The sequence below is a fragment of the Micropterus dolomieu genome, linkage group LG08, assembly GCF_021292245.1.
Source record: "Micropterus dolomieu isolate WLL.071019.BEF.003 ecotype Adirondacks linkage group LG08, ASM2129224v1, whole genome shotgun sequence".
Classification (NCBI taxonomy): Eukaryota; Metazoa; Chordata; class Actinopteri; order Centrarchiformes; family Centrarchidae; genus Micropterus; species Micropterus dolomieu.
The window spans coordinates 29,913,478-29,925,610 of record NC_060157.1 but is presented as its reverse complement, the minus strand read 5'-3'; the positions used below and the strand labels follow the sequence as shown (position 1 = coordinate 29,925,610).

The following is a 12,133-nucleotide window of genomic DNA, read 5'->3' as shown; positions in this document are numbered from 1 at the left end:
GGGCCATGTATTGTGGAATTCTGGACCAACATCTCCTTCCCTCAGTGAGAGAGCTGAAGATGGGTCGAGGATGGGTGTTTCAGCACGACAACGACCCTAAGCACACCGCCAAAGCAACAAAAGAGTGGCTGAAGAAGAAGCACATCAAGGTTCTGGAGTGGCCTAGCCAGTCTCCAGACCTGAATCCAATTGAAAATCTTTGGAGGGAGCTTAAAATTCGAGTTGCCAGGCGACAACCTCGGAACCTGAATGATTTGGAGGCTGTCTGCAGGGAGGAGTGGGCCAACATCCCTGCCGAAATGTGCACAAACCTTGTCACCAACTATAAAAACCGTTTGACATCTGTGCTGGCCAATAATGGCTTTTCTACAAAATATTAACATGCTGTTTATCCAGGGGGTCAAATACTTGTTTTTCCTCATCAGATGGTTATCAATTTTAATAAATTCATATGATGTGATTTTCTGGAATTTTCTTTGGGATTCTGTCTTTCACTGTTAGAATGTACATATGATTAAAATTATAGATCGTTGCATTCTTTGTAAGTGGGCAAACCTGCAAAATCAGCAAGGGGTCAAATACTTATTTCCCCCACTGTATGACCATGTGATATTTCAGTTTTTCTTTTTTAATAAATTTGCAAAAGTTTCTACATTTCTGTTTTTTTCTGTCAAGATGGGATGCTGAGTGTACATTACTGAGAAATAAAATGAACTTTTTTGATTTTTGGAAAATGGCTGCAATGAAACAAAGAGTGAAAAATTTAAAGGGGTCTGAATACTTTCCGTACCCACTATACAACTGTGACAGAAAAACCCTTAACACAGTGTCTGTATTTCTGTACCACTCTAGTGGCTTACACTCCAGACTCTAGTCTCCCTCTCAGGTCTGCTTCTTAATCTCTAATGATGATTAATGTGGGCTCTGTGTGTATTGGCAGCACTGTGTTATTGGCATACTGACAGGGTTGTTCAGATGGATAACTATGCAAGTGTGTGTATGTATGTGTGAGCAGCAGCCCCTACTTTCTGAAGCTTAGCCGTGAAATCAATTAATGTGCATGTCTGGTCAATGGAGAAAATGGATTTGTGCAAAACAACACCTAAATTAAAGCTGCAAGCAGCGTTGAACGGGCCCTCGCCCCTTGTGTGCCTCGGGGGGAACGACAGCTGGGGGAGCTACTGCGCAGGCCAGCTGACACGGCTCTAAAGTTAACACTGCACATATCACAAAGGTGAAGTGTTAAGTGTGTGGTTGATGTGTCAGTAGGGATGAAATGGTATGAAAATTTCATATCACGATTATAGTGACCAAAATTATCACGGTTATCAGTATTATCACGATGTAAAAATATTGTCGAAAAAGATTAAAATGTACTGATATACACACTGAAACCTCAAGTTTCATAGTGAAAACTACAAATACAATTGCCATTTTGTTTGCGGAAAAAATAAATTAACCGCAAATACGTTTTGTAAACATATGAAAGTCATCAGTGTGCATTATCAAGATTTTATATTTTATATTATACAATGTAATACAATGACCCCGTGGACAATTACATGAAAACAAGTAAGTCTTTAGAAGACAGTGATAGTAACTTCAATGAGCCCAAAAACTGACATAAATACAGAGGAGTCTGTAGCGTTTCTAGATATGCTGGTTGGTTGACTAAACTGCGTAACTAACACTGAGAGCTTCAGTTTACACGCTGTTAGCAAGTCAGAGAGACAAATCAAAGCTAAAAGTTAACTCACCCTGCGTTCACTATAAGGTTATTTTCTTCAATCAAGTTTCCCTCAGCACTCTCATAAAAACTAAAATACGTCCGGACTTCAGAGTGACTGAAAAATTTCCGCCGTGTTGTCGTCGACCCAAACAAACCCACGTTGCATTTTGTGCATGCGCGCCTGCTTCTGGGAGACGCTGGACAGTGTTTGCTAGTGATGGCAAGTTTGAATCTTTTGACAGACTCGTTCATTCAAATCTCGTTCAATAAAATGAACTAATCTTTTTTTGAGTCATTTCGTTCATTTGAACTAGGCTGGTTATTGCGGCGCTGCAGCCCTCTAGTGGGTGATTAAAAAACAGCACCGTTCTCAAACACGGAAGGCTGCATGGCTTGCTTTAATTGACAAAGTATAATGCACAAATTCACCTCTTGATTACTGTATATCATCATTATATAAACCCCCCTGGGCCCACAACCGGAATTCAAACCATGTAAAGACCACAGAAATATGTTGTCAATATGTAATCACCACTACTCCAGGTAAATCCTTCCATTTTCACAATATTTCCCGAGTATACAACCAGACCAGCCATATAAAGGCTTATGTATATAATTACTATTATTATCTCTGAAGTGCTCATTCATACAGCAGCCTAACGTCCCTATCCATGAGAAAAATATTACTTATAATTATTATCAGATTTACAGTAAATATATTGAAGTAATAAGCTTGATACACTATATGAATAAACACACTCTTATTAAAATTCAACCATGTCTAGTTCATTTACAGAACAATAGAAACCACCTAATTAACAGTTAAGTGTGATTTATTGCATTAGAACATATGATTTACCTTTGTTTATGTGTGTTTGTGCGTGCAGGAGATGGTTCGTCGCGGGGAGATCCTAGATGACAGCATGGATGATGAGTTCTATCTTCGCCGTCTGGACGCTGGACTATTCGTCCTTCAGTTGATCTGCTACATTATGGTGGAGATCAGCAACTCAGGGATATCACAGGTACAAACACAAACGTAGATACCAGTGTTTCCCCTACCATTGTTTTGGGGGGGGGCGGTCGCGCTTCCTGACGTAATGGGAAAAAAAAATGTAGAATTATGCGTTCAAACCAGGCTGCTTAGAACACTGCATAGCTATAAGGAATTCTGTAACTGTAACCTGTTTTTCACTTACAGAGCACAACCATGTAATGTGCACTGCAATTAATGACAGCTTATTAGCTACTGTAAGTCAACACACCCCCCGGACTCTCTAACCAGTGTAACGTTATAACTAAATAAAACTGTAACATTACATGATCAACAATAAACCTGTAACCTGTTAGCAGCTAACATTAATAACTAACGTGATGGCAGCCAGCAGGATGTAAATTATTATGTTAATCGACCACTACAACTTTGGCAAGTAAACAAACACTCATTCATCTTTTCATAATGAACGACAGTCAGAAGTTAACCTCCCGTAGGTCGTAGCTGAAGCAAGAAGCAAGCTAACATTTGATGAGCTAAACATGTTCACTAACCTCAGGTTACTAACTGATTTTGCGTTCAGCGCTTCTTTGTTTGGGCCTTGTTGTATGAAGTTTTAAAGCCAAAGGTTATGAAGAATGGCATAGCAGTCTCAAGTCAAGTCTGAAATTACTATGTGTGCGACTTAAGTGTGACTCGAGTCCGAGTCTCAATCTCGTGCCTCCATCTCTGAAACAAGGATGCGCGAGAGTAGCCTCATCAGACCCATGTTTTTCCTGTGTTCAGCAGCATATGGAAGTTGTCAAGTAATAACCTATTTAATAGGGAACAATACACAATACATGTATTGCAGCAATATATTCATTTTGAATTGTCCGTGTTAAATAGTATTATAACATCCTGCTGTTGCAGTAGCCTACATTTAATGTGAATTGTCCCCGTAAATAATTGCACATGCTTTTGAATATATAGTATTGATACATCAAATTCATTTATATTGATTCAATTTGTAATATTTTCTTATTGAATTGTTATAATGTTAGTCACTTTATGATGACAAAAGGTGGTTAAATTGTACAGAATTCAGAAAAATTTAACAGAATCTGGCAAAACTTTTAACAAATTTCATGGAGCCCTATCCGTGGTCTTATTGCCCATAATCTGAATGTAGCATAACTGTAGCAAGCTCCATCACGAGGCAGTAACTTTAGTGGTAAAAATGTTGAAGAGTAGCAGAGAAGGTGGCTAACCTAAACAGGCAAAAATTAGTACGTTGCGTTGATGACGACACCACATATCCGTAACATGCCCACTCTGCGACACTAGTAGTTTCAGAGACTCGACCACTCACCCTGAAATAAATCCTAGGGAAACACTGGATACTGACTGTGGCCAAATGAGTTTCCTCTCTGATTAATTATTGTTAGGACATCTGATCAGACAAGCTATAAAAACAGACGGATGTTTTTTATGAACACTGGGAGACCGGGCTTTCCAAGCCGCTGCACCCAGGTTGTGGAATGCACTCCCCACTTCATTACGCACCTTAAACTGTATTTCCTTTAAAAAGCAGCTGAAGACTCTGTTATTCAAACAGGCGTTTAGCTAAACATTAGGCTTAGTTTTAAAGTTGTCTGCCATATGTCAATGTGTTTCTGGTGTTTAGCTAGAGCTGTATTTTGTTGTTTTATTGTGAAGCACCTTGTGATTTTATCTGTGAAAAGTGCTATATAAATAAATTTTACTTACTTACTGCAACAATGTGACTCCACAAGTCTGGGTTTCACGGGACTCTTGCACTACTACTTTTGCAGTTTCTGATTGGGCACACCAGCACTTTGTATCTGCAGTTTAAGTCACAGTACAGTTACCTGTTCATCATTGATATATCACATCATGAAATAATGATAAATTAGTGGCTCCTTTAAATTCCCTTATAATAAACAGTTGATGTCCATTTGATATGCACAATGTCTCCCAATTGATTAAAGGCAAACTGAAATTTGAATTGCCTTACTTTTTGTGTAAGTAAGTGTGTAACATGTTTGGAACATATTTGCTAAAACGGGATCTAAGCATCAAGCCTCCAAGTGGACATTTCACATGGCAGTTAACTGCATGTTATAAGGCTGTTAGAATTGAATTGATATGAAAAATCTTTTTAGTGTCTTCCACACAGATATTGGACCAATCAAATAACAGTACCAGCACGTTAGTCAGTACCAAAGATTCACACCCTCTGGAGAACACTAATGTAATGGGGTTGCTGTCACTGCAGTAAGATAAATAAAATGTCCATTTTGTCTTTTTGGTGAATACAATTTTGACCAAATAATAAAATTCATAAAGTCAAAGCAAACAACAAGGAAATGTATGCTGATTTCTTAGCTATTTTTTGTTTCATTTTATTACAAATTAAAAACTGCAATATGCTTCTGATCCTCTTTTTCTCTTTTTAGCTTCAGCAGAGGGTCCATCAAATTCTCAACCTAAGAGGAGGCTCAGTCAAAGTAGTGCGCCACATTATGAGAGGTAAGTAACTATAATTTCTTTAATATAACCAGTTCTCAAACAAAACCCATAACTCACTTATGGCTAGCTCTTCTCACTCAGTGATAAATGAATTCCAACCAATTATACTTTGCTCTGCTGGGAATCTGCGTCACGTGCATGCTAGGAAACAACATTTGGTGTCGCTGTATTGTTGTCTTTGTTGAAACAGGGGAGAGACATAGTTGTAAATGCTCTGTATTCACCATTCACACACTGAGCCTAAGTGCTCAAACAGAAACTAACATTCACATTCAGCCGCCAGGGCAATTCAGGGTTCACTGTCTTGCCCAAGGTTACTTCGACATGCAGCCTGGATTGAACCGCCGACCTTCCGATTAACAGGCACCCCGCTACCTCCTGAGCCACGGCCGCGCTTATGCGCGCCGTACAGTCCCAGAAACAGCTTGTGGTAATTAAAAGGACAAAAAGTTGTGAACATTTGTCTTAAATCAAAAGAAATGTGGGAGAATTGAGACCCCAGGAGGAAGCCACGTGAGGGCAATGAAGAAGCAGCAGGAAAACAAAGGTAGTCCACACGTCCCTCTTGCCAGCAATATTTTTCAGGGGGATCCAGAGTAGAGGCTGACATTTTTTTCAGGAATCCTGGTCTGGACCAGAATCAGTTTTATATACAAATTAGTATTAGTTATTATTGCGAATGGGATAAGACAGGAGTCATTCTACCGGGATTGGGACAGGATATTTTTTACTCCTTCATTGAATTGGGATGGGGCATGAGTATTTTTGTGGAAGTGGGATGGGACAGGAGTGAAATTCCACTCCTGTGTCACCCTCTAATCCGGAAGCATTCCCATGCCAGATAAGATTTGTAATCTCTCCGGCATTTCCTGCCAGTTGGACGTGCCTGGACAACTCCAAAGGAAGGCTCTCTGTCTGTTGGGTTGGGTTGGGTTGATTCGTGTTTGCAGTATGTATTGCTGTTGCCAGTCTCTCCATCTGGCCTTCAATAAACAATGCTGAGTAATACATCTCAGTTTCCTGAGACCTCCTTCTTCAATAAAGAGTTGACTTGCTCACAAGAATTTCCATCACACAAACTCAGCTAATGTGCCCAGGGAATTCCTAAGTTGTAGCCATGACAGACACCAACAACCTTCTGAGCACAACTCCTAGCAGCCACCTCCACAGTAGAGGCTTTGAACATGGCCCACTCGGGTTCCACGTCCTCAACCTCCACTGGAATTCATGAGAAATTCTTCACGTGAGTTAAATGCTTACAGACAGGCTTCAGCCAGATTCACCCTCACCCTTCCCAGTGCAGCCTCACTACACATTTGGGTTTACCAGGTCTCTCCAGCAGCCTCCACCGCCATCTGATCCAACACACTTCTAGGTATTAATCAGTTGACAGCTCTGCTGCTTTCTTCAGCCAAATGTCTAAAATATATTGCCGCAGATCCGATGATACTACCACAAAGTTTGTACCCCATATCACCCTCTGCTTGAACATTTTGCTTGTTATGGTCAATCCATGACTATCGCAGAAGTCCAATAAAAAAAGCACATCTTAAGTGTTGAAGTCTCCCAGCAGAGCTCCCAGATGGAATCCCTTCCCAAATGCCACCCAGACATTTCAAGAAGGTCGAGTACTCTGAGCTGGTGCACACACAACAGTCAGAACCTTCCCCCTAAGCGACTTGCAGTCACATAGAGGAGACCCTCTCATTCTCCAGGGAGAACTCCAACACAGCGGCAGTCAGCCTGGCGGCTTGTGACTATCCCTAGATGCTTGTGACATCGCTCATCCTGGGCAACTCCGGAAAAGGAGAGTGTTCAGCCCCTCTCCAGGATTTTGGTTCCAGACCCAGTGATATGCATAGAGCGGAGCCCAACTACGTGTAGTTGGTATCTACCTCTCGCACTAGCGCTGATTCCTTCCCCACCATTGAGGTGGCGTTCCACATCCCTCGAACCAGTCTGACGTATTTAAAATACATACAGTAACTTAAACAATTCATATTACTTCAGAGAATCAAGTGAAGTGAAGTCAGGTTTATTTAAAGTGTAAAATCACAAGCTATGTGGTCCCTGTACACTTTACACAAAAACAGAAAAAAAAAATTGGATAAAAATGTTGAAAATACATGACAAGATACACACATTAAAAGCGATAAAATACATAATTATAAAACAAGAAATAAATTATTTAAAATTTTATGAAAATTCATAAAATACCCTAGCCGTAACTATAAGCCTTCTCACAAAATAAAGAAACCATGCCTAAATAAAAGCTTTACTAAAAAGAAAAGTTTTTAGCCTACTCTTAAATATGTGTGTTGGTTGCTTCCCGAATCCAAACAGAGGTCTGATTCCATAGCCAAGGTGCCTGATAACTAAAGCCTCTGGCTCCCATTCTATATCTAAAGACCCTAGGCACTACAAGTAGCCCTGCATTTTGGAGCTCAGTGTTCTAATGGGGCAGTATGGTGCCTGACTTTAAGGGCTTTGTTTGTAAGAAGAAGAATTTTAAATTCAATTCTCAATTTTACCAGGAGCCAGTGTAAAGTTACTAAAACAGGGGTGATATCTCTCCTACTAGTTATAGTCAGTATTCGAGCAGCAGCGTTTTGTATAAGCTGGAGAGACTTTTGTTGAGCAACCTGAAAGCATGGAGTTACAGTAATCAAGCCTTGAAGTAACAAATGCGTGGACAAGTTTCTCAGCATCATCTCGATGCAGAATGATATTACCTAGCGGAAGCATATATAAGTTGAATAAAATAGGTCCATTGACTGAACCTTGCAGAACTCCACGGGTAACTTTGCTCTGCAGAGAAGACTCATCGTTTACTTGTACAAACTGGGTGCAATCTGATAAAGATTTAAACCAGCTTAAAGCAGTTCCTTTTATGGCAATTAAATGTTCAAGTCGCTAATAAAATGTGGTGATCAATTTTATCATATGCCCCACTTAGATGTAACAAGACCAATACAGAGACTAGTCCCTTATCTGATGCAGTTAAAAGATCACAAGAGATTTTTACCAGTGCTGTCTCTGTACTAATGATGCATTCTGAAAACTGACTGAAAATTTTAGAATAATTTGTTGCTATACAAAAATTCACAGAGTTGATTTGCCACTGTTGGATCTTGGATATGAAAGGAAGGTTAGATAATGGTCTGGAACTGTCTAAAAATCCCTGGATCGAGAGCAGGCTTTTTAAGAAGTGGTTGAATAACCGCTACCTTAAAAACTGAGGTAGATAATCTGTTGTCAAGGAAAGGTTAATAATATTTAACAAAGAAGTGCCAACTGAGGGCAAAACCTCTTTGGTTGTGAGGCAGGTTGTTGGTTTGGACGAGGACACAACTGAAGTAAGTTGGTGAAAGTTGATGGTGACAAAACAGTCCAAATATCCATCGAGCATAGGAGTCTATAGGAGTAGTTACACACTGATGCAACTGAATCCTTAAACTTAGCCACACCACCACCAGATCTAGTATAGGAGTATTTGCTTGGTGGCTCAAACTCCAGTAATTGGAACTGAAAACATAGTAGATAGTGGTAAGATAGAATGGGATTATAAGGAAACACCACCAATTTTTCAATTTCAATACCTTTTGTTAATCCTCGGTTAAGGGTATGGTTGACACAGTGTGTGGGTTTAACGCTTTGACAGAAGCCAACCGAATCAAGCAATGCAATAAATGTAGTGCTGAGGCATCATTCTTGATGTCCACATGAATATTAAAATCACCTACAATCATTACTTTATCTGTTTTAAGGACTAGGTTTGATAAAAATTCTCCAAAGTCAGATTTAAAAAAAAAAAAATAAAGAATCATTTTATTGACACATTTTTTAAATCCTGTTTCAGAGTGCTTTTTGCCCTGGCAAGGAAACAACATTTCAGAGGGAAATGTTGGTATAATTACTGCTCTTTGGCTGTGGTGCTGTGGTAGCCAGCCTGCGTTTTTCCTGCCAACACGTTTGTTTTGGAATGTAATAAAGTACTATGAAGAATGTCATTCTACCTTATTCTTTTCATCAAAGGAGAAAGGGCTGAGCAAATTCTAAAACTGTGGTGCAAAAATGCAACTCTCAGTTTCTATTTTTTAAGATTGTGTCTTTTTAAGAAGTGTGCATGTCACACACAGTTTCTCTTCTTATGGCTAGTGGCTACTGGAAGACCATCTTGAGTAGACAGTCCTGAAGGTCATTAGATGTAAAATTCAGGTGGAAATCTTTTAAAGTATAGGCTGTAATAAGTTAGATTAAACCTTTTTTTTTTTTTAGAATTAACTTTGTCATTGCACATGTCACTAGGTACTAGGTAAGTGCGTAAGCAGTAATCAAATATCATATGGTACAGTGTCTACGTGAGTGTCTGTTGCTACAGGTATGTACAGGCTATGACTATGGTAATACAGTATGAATAACTAAACAGTATGTACAGAGGTGCAAAGGGAAAGATTTACAGTACAGAATGTGCGGTATGAATGTACAGTAGTGCAATGATATGCTCAGATGAAAGGTGAAGTTAATAGTGAAGTGGTGTCAATAAAGTCCTGGATGGCAGTGCACTTGAGGTAAGTGTGGTTGGTTCAGTCCAGGGGGGGATGGCGGATGGGGGTTGGTGAGTATGTGTTTGTGTGAAGTTGGGTGGGGCGTCGAGGGGCAGTGTTCGGCAGGGAGAGAGGTGTAGGGAAAAAGCTGTTCCTGAACCTGGAGTTTTTGGTCCGTAGGCTCCTGTAGCGCCTCCCAGAGGGCAGGAGGGCAAACAGTCTGTGTGCTGGGTGGCAGGAGTATTTTCCAATGTTTTATTGCTCATCTGAGACAACTTCCTCATGATGCCCTCAATAGAAGGAAGTGAGGCTGCAGCAATGCGCTGGGCGGTTTTCACCACCGTCAGCAATGCCTTCCGGTCCAAGGCAGAACAGTTCCTGTACCAGACGGTAAAACAGTTGGTTACGATGCTATCGATGATGCAGCAGTAGAAGTTCACCAGGATGTCTGAAGAGAGGTGTTTTTTCTTGTCCTCAGGAAAAAGAGGCAGTGGTGAGCCTTCTTGACCAGGTTGGAGGTTAGTCATCCAGGGTCAGATGTGAACCCCAGGAATTTGAAGCTGCCACACCAATGATGTGGATGGGTGGATGAGTGTCAACATTCCTCCTGAAGTTCACGATATGCTCCTTAGTCTTCTTGGTGTTGAGTAGCAGGTTGTTGTCGTTGCACCATGTAGACTCATCATTGTTCTTGATGAGGCCAATCACCGTGGTGTCATCTGCATATTTGATAATGGTGCTGGAACCATTGTTGTGCCCATGTTTGGGCCTGTTGGTCAGAAAGTCCAATAACCAGTTGCAGATAGAAGCATGGAAATAAACACAGTAAAATCCAGCACCTGAAGTATCCAGGTAAAAGTGTACAGATGCTAAAACATGCATCCTGGTGTGCATTGTAATTTAATCATATTGTCGTGGTCAGAGAAGTAGAGACTGTTTGTCTTTTTTTGTATTCAAACACCTAGCAGGTGTGTAATTTTTATCCTGATGTGACATCCATCCTTCCTGTATCATTGTCGGGCAAAGCCTTCGTTCACACACCCTTTGGCTCTTGGTGGCATGTAGCACTGTAGATAGAGCCATCCGTCACGCATGGTAGTGCCAGCAAGCATGGCAAGTCTCCAGTCCTCACTGTGCGTGTGTGTGTGTGTGTGGGAATGTGTTCCCTAAATGTGCTGGTGTGTTACTTTTGTTTTTATCTGAGTGCCTTGCTTGTCAATTAGTTTCCACAGTACGTTTTTATTTAGTAACATAACATGATTTTTTTTGTGTGTATGTGTGCACATAATGTTTGCCTTTAACATGTCTACATATTTATGCGTGCAAGCTTTTATTTGCATATTTTTGTACATTTTAACATATCTTAAAGTCTATGCAGATGTGTACATGTTCAGTTTTTTTCCTTTTTGGTGACATTTGCATATTATATTCATGTGTGCTCTCGCTTGCATGTATGTATATCTTTAAATGCAACATATACTAACTTGCTTGTTTATCTGTCATAAATTGTGTTTGTGTTTATGAACGTTTTTTTCACAGGCTGTGTGTGGGTCTGCAATGTGTAAGACCAATACACCACTGCCTCTGTCCATCTTAATGCATTTGTATGTGTGTGGCTCGTAGTGTGTGCCCTCTCCCTTTCCATTAGGCGCACTGTGGGGCCCTCTCCCATTTCAAGTGCCCCGCCCTCTCAATGTGAAACTGCAGAAAAATGTTAAGTACATGCAGAGTGTGTCGCCAGCTCTGCCATCTTGACCTTAATGGCTTTAGCCCTCTGAATGTGAATGCAGCTATGCAGGAAGAAAGGCTTAGCATACTGCGAGGAAGAACACTGATTTTACTAATGTTGTGAAAACAAAGTGAAAAACAGGTTCAAAAAGAAACCATTAAAAAAGAAACAAAAAGTCAGATCCTTCACTCATGTCTTGGGTGTTGCATAGTTTGCCCACCAGAGGGCGCGCTTCAGCTCCCCTTTTAACAACGCTGCCTCACCACAAAAAACACAGAAGAAAACAATCAGCTGACCGGAGTTTACCGGAGCTTACTGCAGCATGTACCAAATACGGAGAGGGCTGTATTAGCGGTGAGTCAGTCTTTTGTCACGTTAATGACTTACGTACATGACTTAAATAATTATAATTAAAACAGACCCAGTCACTTCTCCTCTCCTGAAAACATTCATGACTTGCTAACCCTCCCGTTTTTCTCTGCCCTCTCCCGGCTTCCTACCAGCTCACAGCAGGTTCATGTCACTGTAGCTGGGTGTTGGAAGCTACGCTGCTGACAGACGTAACTGTAGGTTTATTCTGAAACGGTGTGGCTGTTCTAGCG

The 12,133-nt window shown here is 40.6% G+C and overlaps 1 protein-coding gene across 2 annotated transcripts in view; it reads left to right on the top strand.

The window, feature by feature from the left end:
* Positions 1-10,335, top strand: part of ctnnbl1 (catenin, beta like 1) — an 86,467-nt gene extending 76,132 nt beyond the window's left edge. For both annotated transcript variants that reach the window (XM_046057517.1, XM_046057516.1), the window contains 3 exons: positions 2,617-2,754; positions 5,183-5,255; positions 10,281-10,335. In XM_046057517.1, coding sequence (XP_045913473.1) covers positions 2,617-2,754; positions 5,183-5,255; positions 10,281-10,309 — 240 coding nt within the window. In that variant the 3' untranslated portion in view covers positions 10,310-10,335. The remainder of the gene's footprint in view (positions 1-2,616; positions 2,755-5,182; positions 5,256-10,280) is intronic.
* Positions 10,336-12,133: the final 1,798 nt, after the last annotated feature.